At 41.8% G+C, this 26075-nt stretch overlaps 1 protein-coding gene and 1 long non-coding RNA gene across 3 annotated transcripts in view; both read left to right on the forward strand.

Annotated features, from left to right (window-relative positions):
- Window positions 1–18361, forward strand: part of LOC136013786 (uncharacterized) — a 33847-nt gene extending 15486 nt beyond the window's left edge. The window contains exons 2-6 of one of the 2 annotated variants that reach the window (XR_010612369.1): window positions 4483–4609; window positions 7098–7262; window positions 8560–8683; window positions 16614–16730; window positions 17315–18361. This is a non-coding gene — a long non-coding RNA (uncharacterized LOC136013786). The remainder of the gene's footprint in view (window positions 1–4482; window positions 4610–7097; window positions 7263–8559; window positions 8684–16613; window positions 16731–17314) is intronic. The other variant, XR_010612370.1, reaches the window with a different exon arrangement.
- Window positions 18362–21752: 3391 nt separating this feature from the next.
- DGKH (diacylglycerol kinase eta) overlaps window positions 21753–26075 on the forward strand; it is a 157823-nt gene continuing 153500 nt past the window's right edge. Inside the window, exon 1 of the mRNA XM_065678187.1 lies at window positions 21753–21971. Within this exon, the coding sequence (XP_065534259.1) occupies window positions 21915–21971 (57 nt within the window). The 5' untranslated portion in view covers window positions 21753–21914. The remainder of the gene's footprint in view (window positions 21972–26075) is intronic.

A 26075-nucleotide genomic window follows, 5' to 3' on the forward strand; every position in this document is an offset into this window, starting at 1 on the left:
TAAAATGTGTCTGAAGCATAAAGAAAGCTCCCTAGCTGTTGTACATCCAGCATAATTGTTTTTTATTTCTTTTTCCTCACAGTTTTCTAATCATAAATGGGTTGAATGCTGGCAGTGGGAAGTGGTAGCAGAATCATCCTTTGGGCCATGGCAAGAAGGGCAAAGTAGAAGAGCAGTTAAGAGTGACAAAATTGAGGGCTTTAAGGACAGGAGCTGAAAGTGTGATATTCCCATTAATCTCTTCCCTTCAGCAAAGCGGAGTTGTAATGTGGAAGCCAGCCTGTATCTTCTAACCTGTCCCCAGTTACAAGACAGCAAAAGAGATGAAAATTGAGGTACAGGATTATGATCAGAAGTTTCATCAATTTAGGGATACCACATATATTTTCACTTAAGTTTAAATAAATTAATTAACTTAAATAAATATTTTCACTTAAATTTAAATAAATGTGGTTTAGTTTTCAAAACCAAATAACATCAATTTTGTTAGTGAAAATGAAAGTGTTGTTTATCCCCATTAAAAAAGAAGCATACTTCTCTCTGTTTTCCTCAATTCAGCTATCAGTGAATACAAACCTGTAATATATAAAGATATATATATTATGTGCAATATTACACCAGATTCAAAATTGCTGTATCGTACAGAAAGTACATTTCCTGAAAATATTTTCAGAAATGTTTTAATAGCAAATGCTTCATCAAGCTGTTATGTTGCATACAGGAAGAGAAAAACTAACAGAGTTAGTTCATCTGCTAGTTTCTGAATTTAAGCAAACACTTAATATACCAGCAATATTTATTGCTGTTACAAGATGTTAGGCATGTCTGTAAGTAGTATTTAAATCTGATTCTCTTAAGCTGAAGCACTTTTACTGACTCAATGATACAAGCATTTCCTGAAAAAGAAGGACATATTTCCTGTATTTTGTTAATATTTGACAGCACTGATTTTAAACCAGTAGCAACATGACACTTATTTGTAAGACAGATCTCAAAGTAAGGTTGAAATTCTGTATTATTGTAACCCACGTAAACTCATTTACCGGGCAACAATTACATAATAAATTACATTTAAGACCAAAAATAGACCCTGTTTTCCTTATTTCAGTTATAGAATTAAGCAGAGTTAAAAAAAAAAAAAAAAAGAAGAGAGGATTCTGCAGATGAGCTCTCAACTGACAATGCTTTGTGTTTGTGCACCAAAGTTTCCTCAGCTTCAGAGCAGGCGATCAGCAGAAGTATCTCCATGCTTTGGGTTGCTCAAAGGAGTGAATGTTGCCTTCAGTGCTTCGTTTGAAACAAAAACAAAACCAAAAAAACCCATAAAACCCAAGAAAACTTCTGAACTAATCTCCACAGAAGGGACAAAGCTCACTTTGAGATATTGCAAGCTTTTAAAAGTTAATACCAGTATTTGCAATTGCATTCTAGTTTCTGCAGAGAGATAATGGGAAGTTTGGGCTCAAAGAACATTAACGTTCACTTGGTGTTACTCAGCAGGAATATCTCGTCTCTGAACTTCCAGTGCATGAAGTCAAATTTATGCATAAACCTTAACAGAATAATCCTTAGTCTGAGGTCAGATGTCTGACCGTATCTGAGAGCACACCCATTAAAATAATGGGATTAATAAGAGTGGAAAGAAGCACATAAGCAGTATTTTCAGCAATGGACTCTACCTTTTTTATCACAGTTTTCCTCCTCGCTCAAGACACAAGGAGATCCTTTTCCATTAACTGTAGCCAAAACACAAATACCAGAAAAGAGCCCCTCAACCCTTTTACTGTCTTTTACTTACTAAAAGAGCATATAGCAGGAGCCTACAGTGATCAAGACACTGAAAAACAGGCCTTGCAGTATAATAAAAGAGTGGGTTCAATCTTCTAAGCTTGGTTAAGCAAATGTTTAGCTTGATCACGGTTTCTAATTCCTGTTACATGGAGCAGTGATTTAGTTACAGACAAGTCTCTCTTCCAGCAGAGAAAGGTGCAAGAAATTCCTAACTTACAAAATTAAGGCTAACTGAGATGGTGTAACAATTTATTCAGATTGTTTTGTAAGCTTTATAACCTTTCAGTCCTTTTTTTCTTTGTGACTCTTCACTGGACACTTAGAGTGTCCAGGCCAGTGTCAAGGCTGGCCACTGTATTATAGTGACAGTTTCAATATTGTCAGAGATAATACAGGTTCCTATTATACAGTAAAGATTGTGTGCACCCTTACTAAGAGGATCAGACTGAGAGCATATGTTCAGTCTCTAGCTTCCATGACCTCAAATGCTTTGCTTCATTCTTCAAAGTATTATTTTGCACATGGCTGTCCTAAAACTTTCAGAGTTAGCTTATCAGAGGATTGAGAGAGTTTGGTCACCTGTATTCTGCATTATTTGCTATGCCTGCAGATCATGTAACATCTGGAAACAGTTATAATATAGTAACCATTTGGGATTACTGATGATATTATACTGCAGAATAAAGGCAAATCCCTTTAGGACCTAATAAAGCAACCCTTTAATAATAATAAGGCACCTTTCAATTACTGGAGTTTTAAGCTGCTGATTATTATCTTAATTTTTGATTGCTCTAAACATTCAGTTACCTTGCCAAGAGGTACCAGATCAGATGTCTTATAGAATGTCATAGAATAGTAGAATGGTTTAGGTTGGAAGGAACACTAAAGATCATCCAGTTCCAACTCCCCTGCCATGGCAGAGACACCTTCCACTAGACCAGGTTGCTCAAAGCCCTGTCCAACCTGGCCTTGAGCACTTCCAGACACTTCCAGGGACAGAGCATTCACAACGTCCTTGGGCAGCCTGTTCCTGTGCCTCACCACCCTCATAGTAAAGATTTTCTTCCTAATCTAAGTCTACCCTCTTCCAGTTTAAAGCCATTCCCCCTTGTCCTGTCACTACATGTCCTTGTAAAATATCCCTCTCCAGGTTTTTTGTAGGCCCCCTGTAGGCACTGGAAGCTGCTCTAAAGTCTCCTTGGAGCCTTTTCTTCTCCATGCTGAACTATTGTTTACATTTTTGTTCACGTATCCACACTTACTTACTCTGTGAACTTTTGGTTTAAAGACTGCATCCCACATTTCTAGACATTGTCTTGTTTCCTACTATAGTGTCCCCAGAAGTGTGTGAGAGTGTTGGAAACTTGGATTTATACTGACCTGGTTCATTTTAGGATCACATCTCTGTGCCCTCTTGGTGAAAGGTTCTCTATGGTGTAAGGCAAAAAGCAGGTTCCTATGGACTTTGCTTCTGAAAAACAGTTAAAAAAAAATCCAGACTTTAGGGACTGGAGACAAAATAGAACGAGAAATGGAAACTGAATTGTATCCCTAATCTATGTAATTTTGATAATATTTAAGTTAAATATATAATGTATGCGTATCCAGTCTCTTTGAGTCATCCAGTTGCTATTATAGGGTGGGAAAAACAGAGTTTAGTCTAGTGCTATCAAGTAGTTTTAGAATAAATGCTATGTGTTTTCACAATAGTAAGGTGTGCCCCAGACAAGCAACATAGACCTTCTCAATGTCAAGGTTTCCCTACTGCTAGAAGAGGATAATATCTGCATGTTTTATTTTGTACTTGTACAAAATATTCCCTTCATTCTTTATCCTCTATATAACTAGAATATGGTATTTTTGGTAAGACTTGATGGGTAAGGACTCTGAACTTCTTTCAGCACCTCTTCTTTAAATGCAACAAATATATTGTCATGTGTAAGAATTAGGTATCTTTTCTTGTACTTATGAACGACTAAAACTACTGCCTGCCCATGATCCCAGACATTATTCTTTCTCTATTCAAATTAGCTTCCTCCTTCATGTTTTGTTTTCTTAATCTCTTCTCAGCGTTGCATTTACAGCCGAGGTGAAGTTGTTGATCGGTTGCCCAAGTAACCAGGGCCAATATTGCTGCAGCAGTCATGGAAAGATGAAGTGCCATGAAAGCTTTTTGACTAGTACTTTCCTAACTAGATTAAAATGGCCAATTCTGCTAATAATCTGATTTAAACTTCAGAATTCAGGTCCATATTACTGCATGGGTTTGCTTTAAATCCTTGTTGCAAGATTTACATTCTTTTGGTTAGTAAAATAAACCACGGAATAGAAACCTCTCTTTCTATAAATGCGTATAAAATAAAAACTTGGAATTCACACTTTATATGTGTATTTATCTATAGGTATATACATTTTAGTGAAGATTCGTCAGTCCTATTCTGAGCTGAATCTAGTGATTTGAAGTCTGGGTTTTTATGGAGCACAGTAAAAAGTGCGATCACTTTATGTGTAGACACCATACCAGTGACAGGGATAGTTTTAGAAAAGTGTGGTGATAGACGAGTAGCAATGCACAATATAATGCCAGATTATGCCACCCACATGGTACCACTTGACACATGAAAGATATCTTTGTAACATCTAGGTGAATAATAATAGGTTGCAATCTCTTCCCTTCTTCTCTCCCTTGAGATCCTGAGTTTCTTGTGGGGGATATGTCAGCTCTAACCAAAAATGTGAATGAAGAGACGAAACTTCATGCAGCACATGAAGTGGGAAGGCATGCAGAGAACACCACCAACAGTTATGCAGCACAAATGTATGTAGATTACCTTTATTCTTCTGATTGAGAAGAGCATTTTTTCTCTTAAAAACATTCTCTCTTCCAAAGGGTTTTCATTCTACTCCTATGCCAAACAACCTGATACAAAACATAAGTTATGGATTCAGCAAGTCAAGAGTAGAGTTGCGTGGGTACCTTAGGAATAGCATTATTCTAAAAAAGAAATGTCCACATGAGCTGATAAAAAGCAACCTTAATATTTGTGGGAGCAATATCATAGAATCATAGAATGGTTTGGGTTGGAAGGGACCTTAAGGAACCATCCAGTTACAGCCCCTTGCCACAGGCAGGGACACCTTCCACTAGATCAGATTGCTCAAAGCCCTATCCAACCTGGCCTTGAACACTTCCAGGAATCAAAGACCGCTACTTCTGTTGATGTTTAGTCTTTTATGAAATGGGACAACCTTTATTGCCAGCTGGTTGGCTTGCATTTCTCCCCAGATTGGAACAAAATACAAGCTTCTCTGAAAAAAAAAAAAAAAAAAGGAGAAAATAAGCTTTGGGTAAAAAGAAATATGTAGAGGGGAAGAATAAAAAAATAATAGAGTATGCTAAGTCTGGTTCAATGCAAGAGGTTTATTCCGACTTTTTCCAAACAAGATGTTAATTAACATCTCACAGAGGTTATTTTCTAAAGGGAAAATAGCTTAGGCAAAGCAACAGATGGTACAGAATAGTTTACGTGGAATTTTCCTTCTAGGTGAGCTAGGTTTGCAACACAGTGCTCTGTAGCATTAAGGAATGTTTTATTGTGTAGCACGAAGATGATGAGCTTTGACAAGTTAACATATTGCCATTGAATAAAGGTGTTATATTAATTTAATAGAAGGAGATACATATATTATCCTCACACTCTCCTCAGTCTACAGAGGCACTACGAAGAACACTGAGAAGAGGGTTCTACAGAAAAGAATTAAAATAAACTGCACTTGTTGAACCTATCTTTAGCTGCTATCTTCATTTAATATTTGTCAAATATATTAACATCACATTTGACAACCTGTAATGGCAAGGGATGCACCTTAGGACTATTGCTATTTGTACTCACCTTTCTTCTTGTACCTGGGGAGGCTGCAATATGCATACTTAAATGAATGGCTTAAATTTGAGGATCTTAATGTGTCATGCAGGCCATTTAATTATATCAAGCTGGCCAATAAACATGGCTCGGAGGGTATGAAAATGCATTCTGTACGCGTGAAAGGCAGCAGATGGATTTATTGACTTCAGATGTAGTCAGGGGACACAAAGTGACATTTATTCCTTAAGAACCATAAACAACAGAATTCACTAGTCTGTAGCTGTACACTAATGAAACATATTGTGACTGAAAGGTTTAGCCTCTTTATGGACTTGCATTTAATTTAAATCAGTTATCATTGGGCTCAATGTTTATGTTTCTATCCCTGTAATCCGATTTCTTGCATTTTTTTGCATTTTGGTTTGATTATTTTTGATGAAATGACCTGAATTTGGAATCTGTTCTGTATTAAAGGTTACTGAATTCCAATTCTCCTCCACCTCAATGAACTTTTTATTCTTTAAGGCAGAAAATCTAAGAATCGAGTCTGTCTGACATTGTGTTCAAGATGTGGATGTTATGTACAGCAAAACCTGATGGATGGACGCTGAGCATAGGCAAAGAAAGAACACAAAATAACAAGATTGCATTGACCATTATCCATCAGAAAGTTGTCTGGCACGATGCCTCTGCTGCCTTTCATGTCTCTCTAATTTTCTCTTGCCTTGAACAAACAAAAATAGGTATAATAGCTTTGCTTGTTTTTCCTGTAGTTTCTAGGCTTATGCACCTCTAATATTTTTTTCTAAGCTATTTTTCCAGTTTTCTTCAAATGAAGGTACTTTAAAACTTTCATTATATCACTCTGAAGCTCTTTTAATAATCATAATCTAACAGAAGTATACAAATGGAACACCTCACCCTTAGGACTGAGCATAAACTATTTAGACTGCATTTTATGGATGCCTAAAATTAACTATGCAATACTGTAATCCATGCATGAAGAACTAATTTCAACTTCATTGCCTTCCATGGAGCTGCAGAAATTATACATTTAGTTTGATGGTTGTAAGCATGTGAAACAGTGTCTTTCTTACATTCTCATTTATTTATGTCATTTTATATTCACTCGCTTACTTGAGATGGAAAGGAATCGGTATGGTTGAGTGAATTAGAATGCTGTGTGTGAAAAAGGAACCTATATACTCTTTTCGCTTCTTTGCTGATGGGAAGGCATGCAGAGAACACCACCAACTGTAACATATGTATAGACAGCACAATTGCTGTTGGATACACTGCTCCCATCTTCCCTTCCCCATAACTAACCTTCAGTAGATTCCCATTTGCGTTTTCCCTCATTTGAAATGTCATCTCCTTCCTGCTGCTCAAGTTCCACCAATGTACCTCTCTCCTCATTATTTCCACTTCCCTTCCCATCAGGGATGAATAACTGCATGCACTGGCCTCTATTACATTCTAGCACCAGTCCCCTGTGGTAACTTAACAGCTCACACGTAGACTTTGCCCTGGATAATTCAAAACCACTGGCTACGTGGAATCAGGAGGAAACAAGAAAGGAGATACCACCCTGCCCAAGTACAAAAGGTAAAGAGTGATAAAGTCTGACTTGTTAATGGCAAAGCAGGGTTGGTGTGATGGGACTGATTTTTCCTGGCACACCTGTGGCATGAACTAGCTTTGAATGAATGACTGAGGTCTTAGACTTCCCCTCCCTTCTACATTCAGCAGGAGAGTTGATTAAAAAAACCAAACCAAACCAAAGTGGGAAAGTCAGCTGATAAAATCAGTAAGGAAGCACCTTTCTTTTGCCATTTGTCCTCATTTCATTTGCTAAGCAAGATTTTTTGTGGATCCATGTGGTGCCTTCATTTAAAAATGTTCCCATTTTTTGGCAGCTGCAGCTTCCTCAGCTTCAACAATTCAATGTGTAAAATTGATATCAGCACTAGGCAGGCTCTGCATGCTTTTACCCTCTGATCTCAGAGGGAGCCTATCTTATCCCTGTAGCTGTGGATTACCAAGGCTCACCAAGAAATTGGAGGCTACAGACACATGTGGATAACCTTTTTAGACAGGTCTACTTCAAAGGAGTTGTATCTGAGATAGTAAGATGCAAGTGAGCAACGTGTTTTATCTCACAGCAAACAACCAGCTTATGAAAACAGTAAAAAAAAAAAAAAAAAAAAAAACAAACATGAGAAAAAGTCATCCTACAGCTTCTGCACAGCCTTGTTTCAGTAACATTTGGTAGGAAACACTGGCTCAAAGCAAAGCTGGCAGCAGTCCTTCCCTGCTCCAGGAAGCCTTCCCTCTCTCAAAGGCACTGGACTTAAGAGGAACCTGAGAGGGCTCGTCTTCACTCCCCCTGGAAAATGTGAGTAAGGACTCCTTCACCCTTCCAGAGGCCAAACAGAAAGATTTCCACAACTGGAGGGAGCAGAGTGCCTGAGGGCTGCTAGGAGCTAGAGTGATATTTATTTTCTCCATTAGCCTAGCAGTGTTTGGTTTGGTTTTGTTTTCATTTTGTTTTCTTTTGTTTTCCTGTTTTAATGGTAAGGGAGGTTCTGCAAAGTTCTGCATGTGAGTGTCATATTTTTCCCTGAATCTGTTATAGGTGAGTTGATGAAAGGGGTTAACTGTATCCCAAATACCTAGAATAATTGATTAATCGTTGTGTCGTTAGTAGCAGCAGCAATAGTTTGCACTCCTTTAGACATCTGGTTTTCCAATGATTTCTCAAACAGAATGTGTTTCTTCTTCGAAGGGTTTGGGTGGTGGGGTGTTTTTCTGCAGTCTGGTACTGATAAGTGTCTGTTCATGGAAGAAATGTAGATCTGGCAGTTGGATGAATGTCTGCTTCTCCTTGGGACCCACACTATAGGATTCAGTTCTCTGAAACTAAGAAGGATGATGGAAGGAGGGATACTCACTGAAGAGCTTTGGTGCATTGGGAAGCAGGATTTTCTACTTTCCCCAAGAAAATGACTTCACCCAGTAGTTCAAAGGTATATGGCTCATAAACAGACACTGCTGATGTATGTATCAAGTTTTCCTTCCTATGGCAGTTGTGAGAGTGATGCTATGTGAGGTGGAAAAAGAGCTGGTAGCATCCCTGGGCTTGGCTGGCATAATGCTTTCCACTGTTAGGTATACCAGGGTGTTGTTGCTTGAAAGGTGTTTAGAAAAACAGTAGGGAAATTCCTTTAAATACAAATTAATTATTTTGCATGTTCCATGAAATCTGAACACAGCTTCACCACACCAGAGAGGGAAGGTATGCAGAGAGGATCAGAGTCAACATAGGTCCTCAAATAAGTCATGTTCACGCTGACTGACTTCACTATTTATAGTCTGTATGGGTAGGAAGTAAAAGGTAAGCCACTAAGAAGGGTTACTACAAATGAAGAATATAAGGACGTATCAAGTAACTTCCCATCTAATGAGTAGCAAGCACCTGTAGTTGGGATGAATTGGGAGGAAAAAGTATGCCTTGATGAGAGACTGGCTCAGACTGGGCATTTGCACAAGAGGACCATATTCAGTTTGCACAGACTGCCTTAATTGTGGCATTTCTTACCTCTATGACTGTTTGCTTTTGTAGCCTCAACATTCTTTTAAGGCAATTATTCCACCGTATACAACGCACAGCTCATATTAGGAACTTAGGCAGCTTATTTATGGAGGCACAGTCTGTCACGGGAAACACTGAATACCATGTGGGTTAAGGAATGTTAAGGAAGAGTCTCTTGAGGGACACATGGGTGGTATTCCCTGGAAAGCATCCTGAAGTATTTTTAGCTATGTATTTTCTCAATGTGGGATGAAAATAAGAAAAAAAGTAAAAATAGGCAAGATGTATCCTGTGTGCTGTGTGACTGAGAGACTGCATTCTGAAACTACATGAGAATGGGAGCCCCTGCACCTTCTAGTAAAAGAAGAAAAAGGCCATCTGGTTTATTGCATATCTTTATTAAGTGGTGCTTTCAGAAATCTTCAAAATGATACTCCAGAAACTACCCAGTAATGTGAATTCTGTGCTTTGAGGACTTGGCACACAAGTGTTCTGGCTATATAGAGGTTAATGCCTCTTCATAGAGACCTGAGCTTTTGTGGATTCACACAATAAAATCAGTGTGAAATTTAGCAGATCAGAAGGTGACGCTCCCCTGTCTGGGACTGTTCTATGCCCTGAAATGTGTTTTTAAAATTCATTTTCGAAATGTAGAGTAGAACCTGATCAGGCTTTCGCAGGGACAAGTTTAGCTACTGCCATGAAGATCAGTGGGATCATTCCAGATTTCCACCACAAAAACTGCACTCACTACATGTCCAGACTCCTTGAAGTCCTTGTTTCTCATGCTACCTACATTGTAAATTCTGATACTGTAATTCCAGACTGTCCAAGGCATTCATGCTTTAAAATCAGGCCACCAGAATTCCTTCCTGTACTGACCATGCTGATGCCTTTATTGCTTGGTTTTATGGAGTATTTCCTTCCAAGCCAATATCAAAGTTCATCTTTGTCACTGTGCCTCCTTCCAGCTTTGAAAAATAATATAATCATTGTGGCCCCACCTCCAACCAACTCACCTTTATGGTTTCTAAAATTATTCAGGCAGTTGACAAAGAAGTTATTCATTCTTGCAGATCATTCATTTACTATGATTACTACCATCATTAATATTAATTGGCATGCCTAGTTCATATAGCACACTCCCAAGCCCCGAACTTGATGTAGGTCAAACGTGAGGGGATTTAAAGTGTTCCAAATAATGGTCTATGTCTAAAGAGACACAACTTGACTTTGAAACAGGAAGTTCAAAGTAAACCATCCTTACCTCCGGCTATTTTCCTGAAAGTGTTCCTGTTTTGGCTGGAGATTTTTGTTTGCTTTTTTTTTTCCTCAGGAATCAGTGGCAAATTCAAAGGTATCCCAGGGCTTGTCAGTACAACCATTTGTGGCTGGAGAGCAGGCATGATGAGACTCCTTTTCAGTGTCTCTGTTTTAACTCTCAGTTCATCTTGGCTCTCAAACTGTGGTTTGATGATACTACAGTGAATCTGTTTTTTGAGGCACTTAGTGTGAGATCTCAAAGACACTGTAATCATAAGAATGCAATATACTGGTACAGAGTCACTCCACTTGTTCAGATTTGTTAACAACATTGAAGAGATAACTTTGTCCTGGCAGATTTAATGTAGAGCCTCTGTCTAAGCAACTCTTAACTTCATGCTGTCTTCCTGCAGCCAGCATAAAATCAACATAAAATTATAAAGTGAATGTAAACACTGTGCTGTGTGCTCTGGCTAAACCAACTGAAATGGAATTGTATGCTCTTGCCTGATTTTGATTGAATTTGTACTGCTGCATGAGGTACAACTGCATAGAGCTGGTATTAAATGATCACAGAACACTGTCTCAGTAGTCTACCAAAGCAACAACTCTGTGGTTAGAAAATTAAAGACATTTCATCTTAGCATCTGCTCTTTGCTTAGAATTACAAACACCCTCATCAGTGGAAGCTGTCATATCGAATAAATAGACATCTTCAATCATTATCATCTAGAATGTCATTGGGAGCATATGATGGAAGATAAGATGCAGAAAACATGCCTTAGCTGTAGAATTCTTAATGCTCTGCTTTTTATAGTGACCCAGACTTCCTCTAATGACAAAATATATTGCTTTTGAGGCAGGATGAGGATATTTGTATGCCCCCATTTGCTCCAATAGAATAGATTTTTTTTTTTCTAACCTACAGAAGATGTATTGTATTTCTATTATTATAAACTCAGAAGACTCCCTGGTGATTATCTGGTCAGTAGAGATTGTACACTGTATATACTATAGAGGTCTCACATTCCAAGAATACTGGTGGCTGGTTGATTATTTAGTTCTCTATAGAGCAAGTCATAAGAAGCACCTGAGTTTGAAGGAGAACTTTGTTTAAAACAACACCCAGTCTTTTGTTTAGAAATTTTGAACCACAAACCTTGGTATGTTCTTCCAATTAGTAATTTAGCCTTGCTTTAAAATCTGTCTTTTTTTTTCTAGCCCTAATTTTAAACTTATAGTAGGTAGAGTTTCCAATAGCTTATATGTAAAGTGAAGAACCCCCTTGACCTCTTTCCTGCTTTGACACCCCAGGCTTTGATTAAGCCATCTCTCAACTTCTGGTGTTCATTATGACGCCCTGATCTACTTCAACTATAAAGATTGTTTTATGGTCTTTCAGGTGCTTTCTAGGCTCTTCCTTGTACCTTTGCTAAACAATAATAATCTGTCTTGGACTGTAGGCAATAGCACCAGATGCCATACTGCAGCTGTGTTTACCTCAGTACCAAGCACAGAGGCAACATCACTCACAAGTGCCAGAAATTCTTCTGTTCATAGACCCAATTCTACTTACCATTTGATTCTGGCTGTAGAACTTACACAGCTGATTAATCACCATGACCCCTAAGACCTTTTCCAAATCAAGGCATCCCCTAAAGAATCCCTCATAAAGATAAGTGTTTCTTACATACTGTGTTTTTCCACAGTTTTGCATTTGGCTCTTTCGAAATATGTTTGCTTGTTGTTCATCTCACCAGCAAATCCAAATGATTTATTTCAATGATTTGTCCTTTTCATGATTTACCATCCCCTCGGCCTTCATGACATCTGCAATTATTATCACCTAAAGGCTGCCGTCTCTGATTCCTTCTCTACTTGTTTCCATGGGATTCAGATGCTTTTATCTTAGAAACTGGTGCAAATACGTTTGACCAGGAACTGCTCAGTCCCGTTTAGGTTCGTCAGGTTGGTACTTTTCCATTCAAACCACAGACCTTTCCTCCTGGCATAACTTCATCCACAGCTCACAAACCCCTCTAAGTTTCAGAAACCTCACGCAGGAAAAAAAGTTGTAAATCATATCCCTGTTGCTATACTGTATGAAGAAAAGCATAAAGCAAAAAGCATCTCCAAACCTTGTCCTTGATTTACCTTTTTGTTATTCATCTGGTCAAAAATGCATTTGCTAATCGCCACTGCCTTGCTCCACCCTTCCTGGCGAGCGAAGAATTAGCTCCTCAGGTATTTTGCAGCCCTGCGGATCCATTCATGGTGCCACAAGCAAACGGACTTACCTTTCACTCTGCGCAGCATCCCTGCTATACCCCCTAGGGGGGCACACAGGGAGGCCAAACACACCTTCCCACCAGCCTATCCTCTCTGTGCATAAGGCCGCTGGACCCACCAGTGGGCATCCTTTTTCCATCCAGGGACAAGAGTTTTCCATTCCATCATTGCAGGAAAAATTTCATAGGTTTTACTTCACCTTCCTGTGAAGTAAAATTTTAAAGACCAAATTCCCAAGAATTGGGTATTACCTAGAATTTAGTTGGTTCTAAAATTGGTCCTAAAATTCCCTGTAATTGTGTTCATCCTAAAATACCAAGGAGAAGAGAGAAGTATACATGCCTGGATATGCTTTTATTCGGCAGCAGTAATGTGAATTGGTAAATTCTTTTAATAAATGACTTACACCTTTAAGCCCTAGTAGCAATACATGCTTGTTCCTTGCACCTCTTTCTCGTACTAATAATATACAAAACTTTAACTGTGCAAATGTTCAGAAAGACAATCAAATATTCTTTTTCCCTGAAAACAAAGCTAAACATCATTCACATGTGGTAAATGACAAGATGACAGTAAACCTCAGAACATACTACTTTTAACATGAGTCTTCAATAAAAGTGTTTATGATACTCACTCCTGTACATTTCAGCTTTATTGATCTAAAATACACAGAAATAACCCTACCATTTACTTTTTCATATATCTAAACTAGGCTTGGTTATGTCTAGCCAATGTTAATTTGGAGCTCTCCCATACACTATGGCTGTTTCATGGATTAAGACTCTAAATTAGAAGTACAACTTAGATAAGGTTAAAGTAGCAAAACTGTATTTTCTTTTCTTCTAAAAGATGATGTGCCATCCTCTCTTTATTAAAAAGTAATATAGTTATGCAGACCATATGATGGGATCCCTTGAAAGTAAGGTGGGAACACTGTTAGAGCAATGCCAGAATTTCAACTCCACATTAAGTTAATAGACTCTATGAAAAACTTTGCAGAGCAATTTGTCCCTGATATAACAGAATTAAATCACAGGAATTAAAGTAAGGATTAATTTAATCTTGTTATACTTGGCTCAATTACTGAAAGCATCATTTTGACTTAACATTGGCATTCGTGGAGTTACTGAGTATTTTATTTGCTACTGTCAGAAAAATGTATCATTTAAGAAAAGTAAACAGAGACATCCTTCATTCTCTGCTCTGTTTCTCACTGCCATCTCTCTTCCTTCCTTTCATGCTTTCTCTGTAGATCAAATATTTATCATCTCAAATCTGTCAATTTGCAGGGCTCCCCACTATGAGTATGTGCTTCCAGCATGTGCTGAAAGTGAAATAAATGGGACAAACTGCATGCTTAAAAGTAAGCACATATCTCACTGGCCTGGCCACAAAAATGTTCTGTGGTTTTCAGCACTACATACAACAGCTCTTGTGAAAACTAATTTTTGCTGGGTTTTTTTTACTGTGACAACAATATTTGGGTCAGTATTCTCTAGCTCATCATCAAAAAAGATCAGGACCATGGCCATGAGTCCATCTTACTTATGTGAGATGACCACATGGCTGCATTTATTCTCTCCCACCACTTCAATATGTTGCTTCTTCCTTTCACTTGTGCCAGCAATAAAAACTCCACTGGGATGTCTGTCTCTTTCTCTTTCCTCTACTAAGTGGGAGTTGTTTTTTTGGTGGTTTGTGGTGTTTGTTTTTTTTTTTTTTTTTTGAAAAAAGATTTGTTTTAATTTTTAGTTGAAGTGTACTTTGATAGACTGCAAGAAGAAAACAGGAAATTTACACAGGAATTTTACATACTGTTTGTTGTAATTGGAAAGCTCCCTAATATTGTGCTTAATAGAACACATAAAGAGATAAAAGTAGAATCATAGAATCATAGAATAGTTACAGTTGGAAAGGACCTTAAGATCGTCTAGTTCCAACCCCCCTGCCATGGGCAAGGACACCTCACACTAAACCATCTCACCCAAGGCTTCATCCAACCTGGCCTTGAACACTGCCAGGGATGGAGCATTCACAACCTCCCTGGGCAACCCATTCCAGTGCCTCGCCACCCTAACAGGAAAGAACTTCCTCCTTATATCCAATCTAAACTTCCCCTGTTTAAGTTTTAACCCGTTAGCCCTTGTCCTATCACTACAGTCCCTGATGCAGAGTCCGTCCCCAGCACCCCTATAGGCCCCCTTCAGATACTGGAAGGCTGCTATGAGGTCCCCACGCAGCCTTCTCTTCTCCAGGCTGAACAGCCCCAACTTCCTCAGCCTGTCTTCATACGGGAGGTGCTCCAGTCCCCTGATCATCCTCGTGGCCCTCCTCAGGACTTTTTCCAGCAGTTCCATGTCCTTTTTATGTTGAGGACACCAGAACTGCACACAATACTCCAGGTGAGGTCTCACAAGAGCAGAGTAGAGGGGCAGGATCACCTCCTTCGACCTGCTGGTCACGCTCCTTTTGCTGCAGCCCAGGATACGGTTGGCTTTCTGGGCTGCGAGCGCACACTGAAGCTGGCTTATGTTCATTTTCTCATCGACCAACACCCCCAAGTCCTTCTCCGCAGGGCTGCTCTGAATCTCTTCTTTACCCAACCTGTAGCTGTGCCTGGGATTGCTCTGACCCAGGTGTAGGACCTTGAACTTGGCATGGTTGAACTTCATAAAGTTGGCAGCAGCCCACCTCACAAGCGTGTCAAGGTCCCTCTGGATGGCATTCCTTCCCTCCAGCGTATCAACCGGACCACACAGCTTGGTGTCATCAGCAAACTTGCTGAGGGCGCACTCAATCCCACTGTCCATGTCAGCAATGAAGATGTTAAACAAGACCGGTCCCAACACCGATCCCTGAGGGACACCACTCGTTACTGGTCTCCAGCTCGACATTGAGCCATTGACCATGTCTCTTTGTGTGCGGCCAGCCAGCCAGTTCTTTATCCACCAAGTGGTCCACCTATCAAATTGATGTCTCTCCAATTTAGAGAGAAGGATGTCGTGTGGGACGGGCTCTGTCTCGGCACCAAGTTTTTGGGTGGGCTAAATTCTTTCCCCTTTCCATACAAATAATTTTGCCACCTGTTCGCTCCTTTTCTAACCATCAGGAGTGAGGCAAGGTTCTTCCTCCTTCCCCCTCCCCATTTCACCATTATAAACCTCTAGTGATTTAGAGATTATTTAAATAAAACATTTACTTTTGTTCTGAGCATTTTTGAAGTAATATATTTATTAATTTGTGCATGATTTTAAACTCTTACATTGGAAGCCCTCATGATTAATTGCTTTTTTCTATGTTAGAATAACTGTTTATTAAAAGTTGCGTCTGCAAGGTCTGAATGAATTCAAAGAAGCAAATACTTAAGTTTGTGCCATGCTTCCCAAAGTCTTTAACCACAAATTAAAAACTCCACCAGAGGTATTTGGCTCACATGTAAAAATGAGATGAAGATACATCCTGTGTTTAATTGGTTCCGTTCTTGTATTATGAAGTGAAACATTCAAAAAGGAGAAAAAGGAGGAACTCGGGAATTACTGATCCATCACAGGAACTCCAGTTCTTCACAAAATAATAAACTGTTTCATCATAGAATCATAGACTGGTTTGGGTTGAAAGGGACCTTAAATATCATCTAGTTCCAACTTCCCTGCCATGGCCTTTGTAAGTACTTAGAAGATAACAGGGAGGGTTGTAACAAATACAGGTTTTTCAAGGACAAATAATGTCAAACAAATCAGGCCTGTGGATGGGGTAGATGCCATGTATATTGATTTACTAAAGCTTTTGACACTGATGTGATATTTCCCTAGGAAGCCACGTTTCAGGTGAAATTTTCCCTGGAGCTCACAGATCCAGCAACACACCGTCCACAGGAGGAAGCCCTGCTTCACACACAGGCTGGAAGGATGCTTCAATCCTCATTGATGGTAAGGGTGCTCATCCAAAGAGCATGTTTGTCACACCTGGACAAACCCAGGCTGATGTTATTTAAGGTGAAGCCTCAGCTGGAGCATGGTGCCTGATAGGCGCTGCATGTTAAGCGAGGCACTGGCAATGCCTTTGGAAGTGTGAGCTGTGAAGTCAATGATGAGAATGAAATTGGGCTGGTTTAGGGTAGAAATGTGTGACAACAGCCTCCAAATGCACGAAAAGATATGAAGCAACAAGGAATGGGTTCTCCATATACATGGGGGATGAGATAAAAACTGCAGCACAGCAGATTTAGGTCATTCACTATCTACATTGTCTAGGGAAGATATATAACCCTGGTCATCAGGGTTTGGACTGGCAATACCATTTGAGGATAATTTGGATACAGTTAGTGCTGTCTTGGGCTGTGTGATTGGATGACTCTTTCTACAGCTATTTTTATGAGACCATCCATGGCAAGCTAGAATGGCTCAAATTTGGTTCAGCGAAAGTAAATGTATTGGTACGTGCCCTCAGCCAGGGGCACTGGCAGAGGCCACAGCCATCTGTGCTTTCATGCTGTTTTTCTGCTGACTTTCAGGGTACCTCTTGCAACTTCAGCAGCAAGTCAGGGTGGCCAAAAGGGTGGGATGACAAACATACCCCTTCCAGATGTCTCTGAATGAAGTCCATAAGGGAAAAGACACTTCAGCCCCATTAGACCCTGGTCCTGCCTCTCAGAAGGAGGCACTGAGTTGGTTGTCCACAACAGCAGGACAAGCAGGAGATGCTGATACTGAGAGGGGAAAACTGAGAAGGATAAATGGGAGTGGTGGGAGGGCAATGAAGTGGCATGTGGATTGTCCTTCCACAGCTCTGTTTCTGCTACAGTAAACCATTTTTTCCCAAGGTTTTCTTCTCACTGTGATTTCTTTCTTCTGAAGGCTCTTCATTTAGAAAACAGACAAATTTCTGCCAGCTACATAAATAATTTCCCTCTTGTAAGACCCGGAACTCCAGGGAATTATTTAAAAGCATCCTGTTTCTTACAGATACATGCAGAAGTGGCTATTAGAGTAACAAGAGGAATAATAAAAATGCAAAGAGAATGTACGTGGTGGAGAACATCTGTGAATGAAAACTGTAGGCTAAAAACATTTTTAGGTGCCTTGCTAAAGGTTCCAAGCATCAGGCATGGTAAAATGGGAGAAATACAGAATTTCTACAATAGTTTGGATGAACAGAAAGTAGCGGGTTTCAAGGCAGCAATCAGGATTTTGTGTATAATTGTTACTGAAAGAACATACCTTAATATTTTAAATGTTTTTCTGAACTCATTCTGTTGGTTCAGGGAAAGGTTACCAAATTGAGGAGCATGTGTGTTTTCCTCTGCATTTAACACATTTATCATTTTAATGACCCACTGCAGGTTGTTACTACCTGTCTGTCTGGCAGGAACTACCCAACTGCCTTGTTGCTGAAATCCTGCCTTCAAATGTTATGCGAAATTATTTAACAGGAAAAAAACCAGCATATTTACAGTGAAGAGAATGAAGAACAACATTTCCTTGAGGAATTTACTCAAATTAGGCTTGCATACTTTGTGCCAAGAAAAGAAGGAAGATTCACATTAGCATAAATTAATGAAAATTAGGGCATACTCTTTATGTGATACACTGTAAAGGCAATGCTGGTGGAAAAGTAAGAAAAAAAACCCTAAAAATTTTCTACTTCAAATTAGAAAAAAAACCTAGAAAGTTCATTTTTTCCCTATCAGGGAGTGGAAATACTTAAAGAGGTGGGGACTTCCTTGTGAATGTCTAAGCACAGCATTGGCATCGAAAGCTGTATGTTTTAGTGTGTCCAATATATCCAAAATATTTTGCTTAGAAAAGGCAGGCATGTGTTACTATTTGTAATGTGCTTCATGTAAAAAAAATGTCAATAATGAAACATTCCCTTTGCTGATCCAGTTTTCACTGAATCATTAAGGGCAGGGAACAGAAGAGACAGAGGGAGATGAGGCATCACTGAACACAGTAGATGGAGCAGACTACCAAGAAATTCAACCCCACATGTCTAGACTAAGTAGGCAAACTTGAAAAGAATAAAACCCCCAAACAATCCAAACAAACAACATGGCTTGGAGCAAAATCAGAAAATTAGCATTAAATGAAACCAACCCTCAGGCTGTGCTGGAGATGTTTTGATGCAGTTTGGTAGACCAGCTAGGAGAATCACTGTCTATTCCCAAGCTGGTTGTGAAGACCTGCCTTCGGTGAGCTCTTCTCCCAACCTAGTGTTCCCATCTTCTCAAGGGGACAGTTGGGCACCCCTCATTTCAGCAGGCAGCTTCTTTACCCCTGGCTAACAAAGCTTATCCTTGCCTCAGGCCTGACTTAGTTCCCTCACCCTTCTATAAATGTGGCAGCATGACCCCAAACAACCACAAAAATAATCCTGTGATTCTGACATCTGCCCTCAAATTCCACGTTGGCTTTGACAGAGTTAGGTTCTTCAGCAAAGAAGTACTTTGCCCATGGTTTTCAGCCAGTTCAGCCAAGCAGCACACAGACGTCGGTGTCACCAGAAACTGTGCTTGGTGACCTGGGGAGCAGAGCTCATGTGCAGGGAAATCACACGGGACAGGGCTCCTCAGTGAAGGCTGAAATCTGTCTCCTTCACAGACAGAAGGGAAAAATCAAATGTGCCGTTTAGTAGCCTGAAAGGGCAGCAGGGATGAGCTGAAGTTGCATTGCATAGGTTCCATTTAGACCTAGCAGGATCTGTGCAGCAGCTGATACCTGCCCTCTTTATCCAACAAGACCTTGAAATGTACCTTCAACCTAAGTAGGTTGTTGCAATCTTCTGGGGCCTATACTAGCTTTCCACTTATGGAAACCACGCTTTGAACTCCAGGGGATGAAATGAGGTGAATGTAATTGTGTATCTCATCACAGGTACAAGAATCAGGGCACATGAAACAGAAAATAGGGCTGAAGGCCCAGCAAGAATCTGTATTTCAGGGCAAAAGGGTACATACAGTGCTGGAGCTGAAGGAGTAACTTCAAATTGCTTAAAGTTCTTGTATATGAGTTTTCAGTTTTTGTGCTTCAGCAAGCAAGGAAACACGAGGTGCCAGCATGACATATATTTCATGGCAGGCCACTTTCGCCACAAAGCCCCAGCATGGCCAACACTAAAGAGGCCAGATGTCGAGAGGTGTAAACAACCATCATGTGAGAGCCTCTGGTGCATCATGAGGAAGAAAGGGGAGCTGACTAATCTTACTGTGACACTCACCCTTATATGTAAAGCCCTTTGTAGTATGACATTCCTCAGCAGTATCTCACACACAGGGGACAAGGGGAAGGAGACCAGACATCCTTGGACAACTGCTGCTCACTGTCAGCTTTAGAAAGTTGCCTTCCAAAAAGCAAAATGCTCTGGGTCATCCTGTTTCCTTCCCTCTGAGGTTACCCTTTTACCATCAAAGCAGTTCATCAACAGACCACTGATAAACTTATTATCAACAAAAATAGTTCCTTTTTCTACTGCTGGGAGAAATGCAGCAATTTCAGTTCCTCAAATGAGCTGTGTGCTGTGGCACTTGTTTGGGCCCAGTCTAAGGGTACACCATCTTAATGTCATGGGATTTTTCTGTAGGCTTATTTAAATGCATAGATAAGACTTCATTGTCATTCAGCAGTGGAGCTACTTCTTGTAAATTGTCAGCGTATTTTGCACAAGAGAGAGCTCAAGTAGCAGTGTGCCATCTTTTTTCTTTTTGCATGAAAAAAGCTGTAAAACATGAAGAAAATTAATATATCCTTAAATAAAACTCCCATAAATACAAATTACTTTCTTTGTTCTTGTGAAATCAAGCTCATTTTCTGCCATTTGCACTTAGCAAATAGATGACCCAGAGATTACTTTTTGTAATCAACCATGATAGCTGCAAATCCAAAAAGGTGGGCTGGAATGAAAAAGAATACAGAAAAACTGGGGTGAAGACACCATTATTTTGGATGGTGACTGAGCTTCATTTTCTTCACTCTGCCTTCCAATACTGCTCTTTCACATATCCCGCTACTCTGCAGCAGCAGGGAGAAATGAATGAGTGAAAGCGCTGAGTCTGTTGGAGATACACACTCCATGTGAAGTGTTGTAATGCACTGGCTGGTGTTTGAGGTTATCCTGGTAACTAGTAAGAAGAGAAGACTGAAGTATGCACACTGTATACATTATTTTTAATTATTTTTATTAATTTATTAATATTAATTAATTAAAGGCAAGATGGAGGGCAGAGGAATCCTGCTACTCCATAAGGCAGGTGTGATGGCCCTGGAAGTGAAAGCCCCCCCATGATGGACATGGCCTACACATCCATGCTGTCTTCTCTGCATTTGCCATTCAACATTCCCGAGTCTGAAATGTTTCTTGAGGTACCTGTGGGACCGCCCGGCGCCTCCGTGGAGGAAAGCGGCCGCCCGAGGAGCGTTAACGTGTGGAACCCCGCTCTCAGAGCCCTCCTGCGGGGCACTGAGGGCTGCCCCAGCACCAGGTCCTGACCTTGACGCCTCCTGGCCCCCGAGAGAACTCAGCTCGGAAGCCGAGTGATGTGCAGACGGAGCCCGCTCTCCGCCCCGCATCGAGCCGGAGGGCCGGGGAAGAGGGAAGGATGCATGACCCCGTGGGGTGCCACCGAGGGGGCTTCCCCCCATCCTCGCCCGCCGGCCCCGCCGCGCAGACAGCCGAAGCGGCTGTAAACCGGCTTATGCCCAAGGCGATTTGCCCGTAATAGGTCGGGCTCCCCGGGGCGGGGCGGGTTGGGTCGGGTCCGGGGGCCGAGGAGCCCCCGGGGCGGCGGCGGGGAGGGCTCGGGCCGCGCACCGGAGGACGCGGTGACGACGTGAGCGGCGCGGCAGCTGCGGGCCGGCTCCCCCGGGAGCGGGGCTGAGCCCGGGGGCCGTGGGAGGGAGAAGAGCCGGGCGGGGAGGGAGGGAGGGAGCGAGGGAGGAGGGGGCCTGGACGGGGCCGGGGGAGAAAAAGGGAGGAGCGGGGAGCGCGGAGGAGAGCGGCGCTGGGCTCGCGCTGCCGGACCGAGTAGCGGCAGCGGCAGGAGGGAAGCGCAGCCCCGCGTAACCTGCGCCGCTGCCCGCGGCGCTCTCCGCGCGGAGGTCGGGACCTGCTGCGGGGGGATGGAGCAGCATGGGTACCCTTCCTATAGCGCCCGCAGCCCCGCCTGGGAGGAACTGGTAGGTACATGCGTGCCTCGCAGTTGCACAGGCATTTCCTACCCTTTTTCCTGCCTGCATTGTTCAGCCGGGGGGTCGGGCTGTCATCCTTGTCGGTGCTCCCCCCGCCACCCCACGTCCCTTCTCTTCTCCCGACCCCGCTCCGCGGCAGCGCCCGGCCACTGCCTTCCGTCCCTTCCCCGCCTGGACGGGGGCTCGGAGCCTTTCCCCCCCCGCACCGTGTCCGGCTATTTGTTGGCGGGCTCTTCCCTCCGGGGGACGGGGAGTTCATCGCCCTTTCCGAGTTCCACTGCCATGGTGGAAAGCCTTGGGTTAGCTCCGAGAGCCTTGCCTCTAACTTTGCCGGGGGGGGGGGGGGGGGCTGGCTGTTGGTACCATTAAACGCCTTCTCTTAGCGCAGCAAAAGCAAAGTCCAGCTTTGGGAGGCAGTTTCCAGAACGAGACACTTCTTTCCCCCTTCTTCTTCTGTAGCCAGGTTGGGGATCACTCATGTCACAGCAGCAAAGCAGGCCAGGGCTGGGGTCCCCCGCTGCCGACCTTATTTTTGGGATGCGGGAAGGGAGGGGAGCGCCCGAACTGGCCAGGAGGAAAGCTGCGGTTCAGTGGCTTTGTGGTTTGTTTAAGCAAGTCGGAGACCCTCCTTCCAGCTGAAGGAAATCATGTCACCAGCATCCTCAGCCAGCGATAAAATCAGATTTCCCTTTTCAGGGCTGTCTGGTCCTGCTCTCGGGCTTTTCTCCATTGTGCAAACACACACACACATGAGGCAGGGACAGCTAAAAATAGGCTCTGGGTAGCTGCTTGGGAGATTTCAGGCTATCTGAAAGGTCAAGGCTGGGCTGTCTCTGGCCCTGAACTTGGTGAGGTGACGTGAAGCGTGGACCCGTGCCGCTGCCAGTCTCCCCTTTAGATGGCTGTGCCATGTTTTGCTAACTCGTTGCGTTGGTCCAGAGGCCCTGGTTTTACTTGTAAACCCAGTTTTAAAGAGCAGCTGTGTGAGAGCCGTACTTTGCCTGGCTCAGTGTGCTCGCCCCCGGGAAAGCAGCAGCCCAGCCCTGGAAATACCCAGGGTGAACTAGGTTCACCTCCTTCCCTGTAAGGATTTGTAGCCCTTGCAAGTACATTTTTACAAGCCTCATTTCTGTTGTGAAGTTGAACATCCCCCTTCATTGCCCTCTGCAGTCCTCCAGCCCCAAAGCTGCTGCCGGAGATGCAGCTGTGATAGGGAAAACAGCTGTATGCGTGTTCCGGTAGCATGGAGCTGACACCAAAAGGATCAGGCAAGGGAAACCCGAGATTTTTGCCTGGAGAGATGAAGACATCGTGGGAGGAAGGCGGCAAAGCTGATTCCCGCGAATGCGTTATCCTATTAAACAGTGACATTTAAATTGGCTGCCGTCATCTGAAAGTCAGCTGAAACTTGGGAGGCTGATGGATAACAGCCCCTCCGCTTGGAAATGCGGTATCCTGGCTGAAGCATCCAAACCCGTTTCCTTCTGTGCACAGGGCTCAGATAAACAAGGAGCACATCTTTTTCTCCATTTCCCCCTCCCCCAGTAAGCACCAGGATTTGGGTCATGTTTATCATTTCATTGCTGCATTTGTTAGAGTACATCCATGAATGCAGTTTTAGTATTAACCACTGTACTCATTTCCTTTACAAGACTCTAATTTCAGCTAAACCACTCAATCCTGTACCTGGTAACCTGCTGGTAAAATACACAGCCTTTGTGGCAAAAGCCACATCATTCTTTGTATCCACTCGTGAGCAGGCTTTTTATTATAATGGGGACAAGGGAGGTGAAGAACTGCATGATGAAGGGAAAAACAAAAGTGCCCGGAACTCTCCCTCACTCTCAAAGAAAAAAGAGTAACAGGACAGAAGCAACTATTTATTGCAGCTTTTGAGTCTGTGCAAGCTCGTTACCTATGCAAATTGTCACAAGTCATTGGGAAGTGCTTTTCCTGTAGCTGTGATGAGAAATACGTGATGGACCTCAAATGGAGCCACGACTTCTCCTTTGCCTGTCAGGGCTGGACTTGTCTGTGTGCAGTTTCAAATTTCTATAAAGTCCTTTCTTTAACTCACAGCTCACTTTGAAAGGAAAACTCTTCCTGACTCCACTGAGTCGCCATTAGATCCTCCGTGATGGAATTCAATAAAAGTAATGAAAATGTGAGGCTCATCCTGCATTCTTCTAAGAGAGATTCAGTGGCTTTGTACTCAAAATACATGTAATATATGTTTTACAAAGGTCTACACCTGACATTCACATGAGACCTGAGTCTTGAGTTTAACTTTCCCTTGAAATGCATAGATGGGTCCTAACACATTTGCAAAATGATGCTTTATTTTGACAACCTCCACTGGTTTACACCTTTTCACTCTGAAGCGTACACCGTTTTTGTAATCTACAGATTACAGGATTGCCTCAGCTACTCCTGAAACAGCCATCAGCGATGTAGTTACTCTCTTTAACATTGGTATGCATACATTTTGCTGCAGTTTGGCATCCCCTTTGGTAAGGAAGCCAAGAAAGAATAACATGGCTAACTTGATCTACAGAGGGAGTTCAGACAGGCGGATCTGAAACTAATTTGCTCAGTGTGGGGAGCCCAGCTAAAAAGTACAGTTATCACTAACCACTGAAATTAGAAAAGATCGAATAAAAACTTAAACATCATGAACACTGTTAACCTGACACAGATACTACTATTAATCCACTTTTTGAGGTAGAGGGAAAAAAAATATTGCCCTTCAGTTTATTGATTCCAAAATGACCTAGAGAAAAGGAGGTAAATACGCTTGTTGCAAAGAGAAACGATAGTAAAGCTGGAATAATTTACGTTCCTGGAATCAAATAATGCGTTAGTCTGCATTATAATATCCAGTGCAGCTACAGTGCATGTGTATTTGGATTCTTTTCTAGATTGCACATGCATTTTAGCAACACATATTCTACTATTGGAACTGGATGTGGTTGAGTTAGTATGTTCTCACAGTGCATATATATACCCAGCACTTCCGGATTCTTTGAATTTGAAGGGCAGATCATTAGCTGATACCAATTGGCATAGCACAAATGATGTTAGTGGAGCTGTTTTGTATCAGTTGCCATCTCCCTTTAAATGCCAACATTTCTTTACGCTTTTCACCAGGCTCCCTTGCTTCAGTTAGGAAAAAAAAGGCAATTACTAAGAAGCATGGAATTGAGTATATTAAATGAAAGACATAGCACATGCTAAAAACACTTTCTGTGTTTTTAATGATTGCATATATGGCCCCATATTCTTCAAGAGCCTGGCTCACAAAAGTCTAATGGTGCCATTTGCACTACAATAATCATAGTACATTTCAGCTCAGTGAATATTCAGCTATTTAATATTTCTCATACTGAGTGTGACAGAGATCACCTAGGAGAATTTCAGCTGTGAGATGAAGGGATGGAAGTCAAGTTGGCAGTCCTTACTAAGGTGAAGTGATCATGGCTATCTTAGGCAGTTTTATGTGGGTAAAGGCTGGAACTGGACCCTGATTATCTAACTACCAATACCTCTGAAAAGAAAAAGAAGTGGAAACAGTGAGCTCTTTAAAACCACCCTTGTGCCCAGCAACATGTATGTTTGTAGAAACAACTTCCTATGCCAAGATGAATGAATAACTCAGGTACTTTCAAGAACACTTAACGCCTGGTTCCTCCATCTTGAAGAACTCTGTAAACATTAGACGACTGTGGATTTTAGAGCCTGTAATTACACAGATTCCACTATGTACTTCACAGAAACCATATTCTCATTGAACTGTACTTGCAGGACATCTCTTATCGTTTGCAGATTTAGGTTATTACTACTCAGATTTAGGTTATTACTACTGAAATCTTCACATTAGGTGACCTGAAAGAACAATCCTAGTACTTCTTTTTTTCATTGCATTCTGAAGTTTACTGAGACATGATGAAAATGACTTTCTTGGAAGTGAAAGGTTGGTGCATTATCTCCTCGTAATCCAGTTTTTGTGTTTGGTCAGTCAGGAGAGAGGAAGATCACAACAAGGTAGCCCATGTGAGAATCCATGATGCCCTCTGTGAGGTGCAGAGCCTGTGC

This window comes from Lathamus discolor, chromosome 4, assembly GCF_037157495.1.
Source record: "Lathamus discolor isolate bLatDis1 chromosome 4, bLatDis1.hap1, whole genome shotgun sequence".
NCBI lineage: Eukaryota > Metazoa > Chordata > Aves > Psittaciformes > Psittacidae > Lathamus > Lathamus discolor.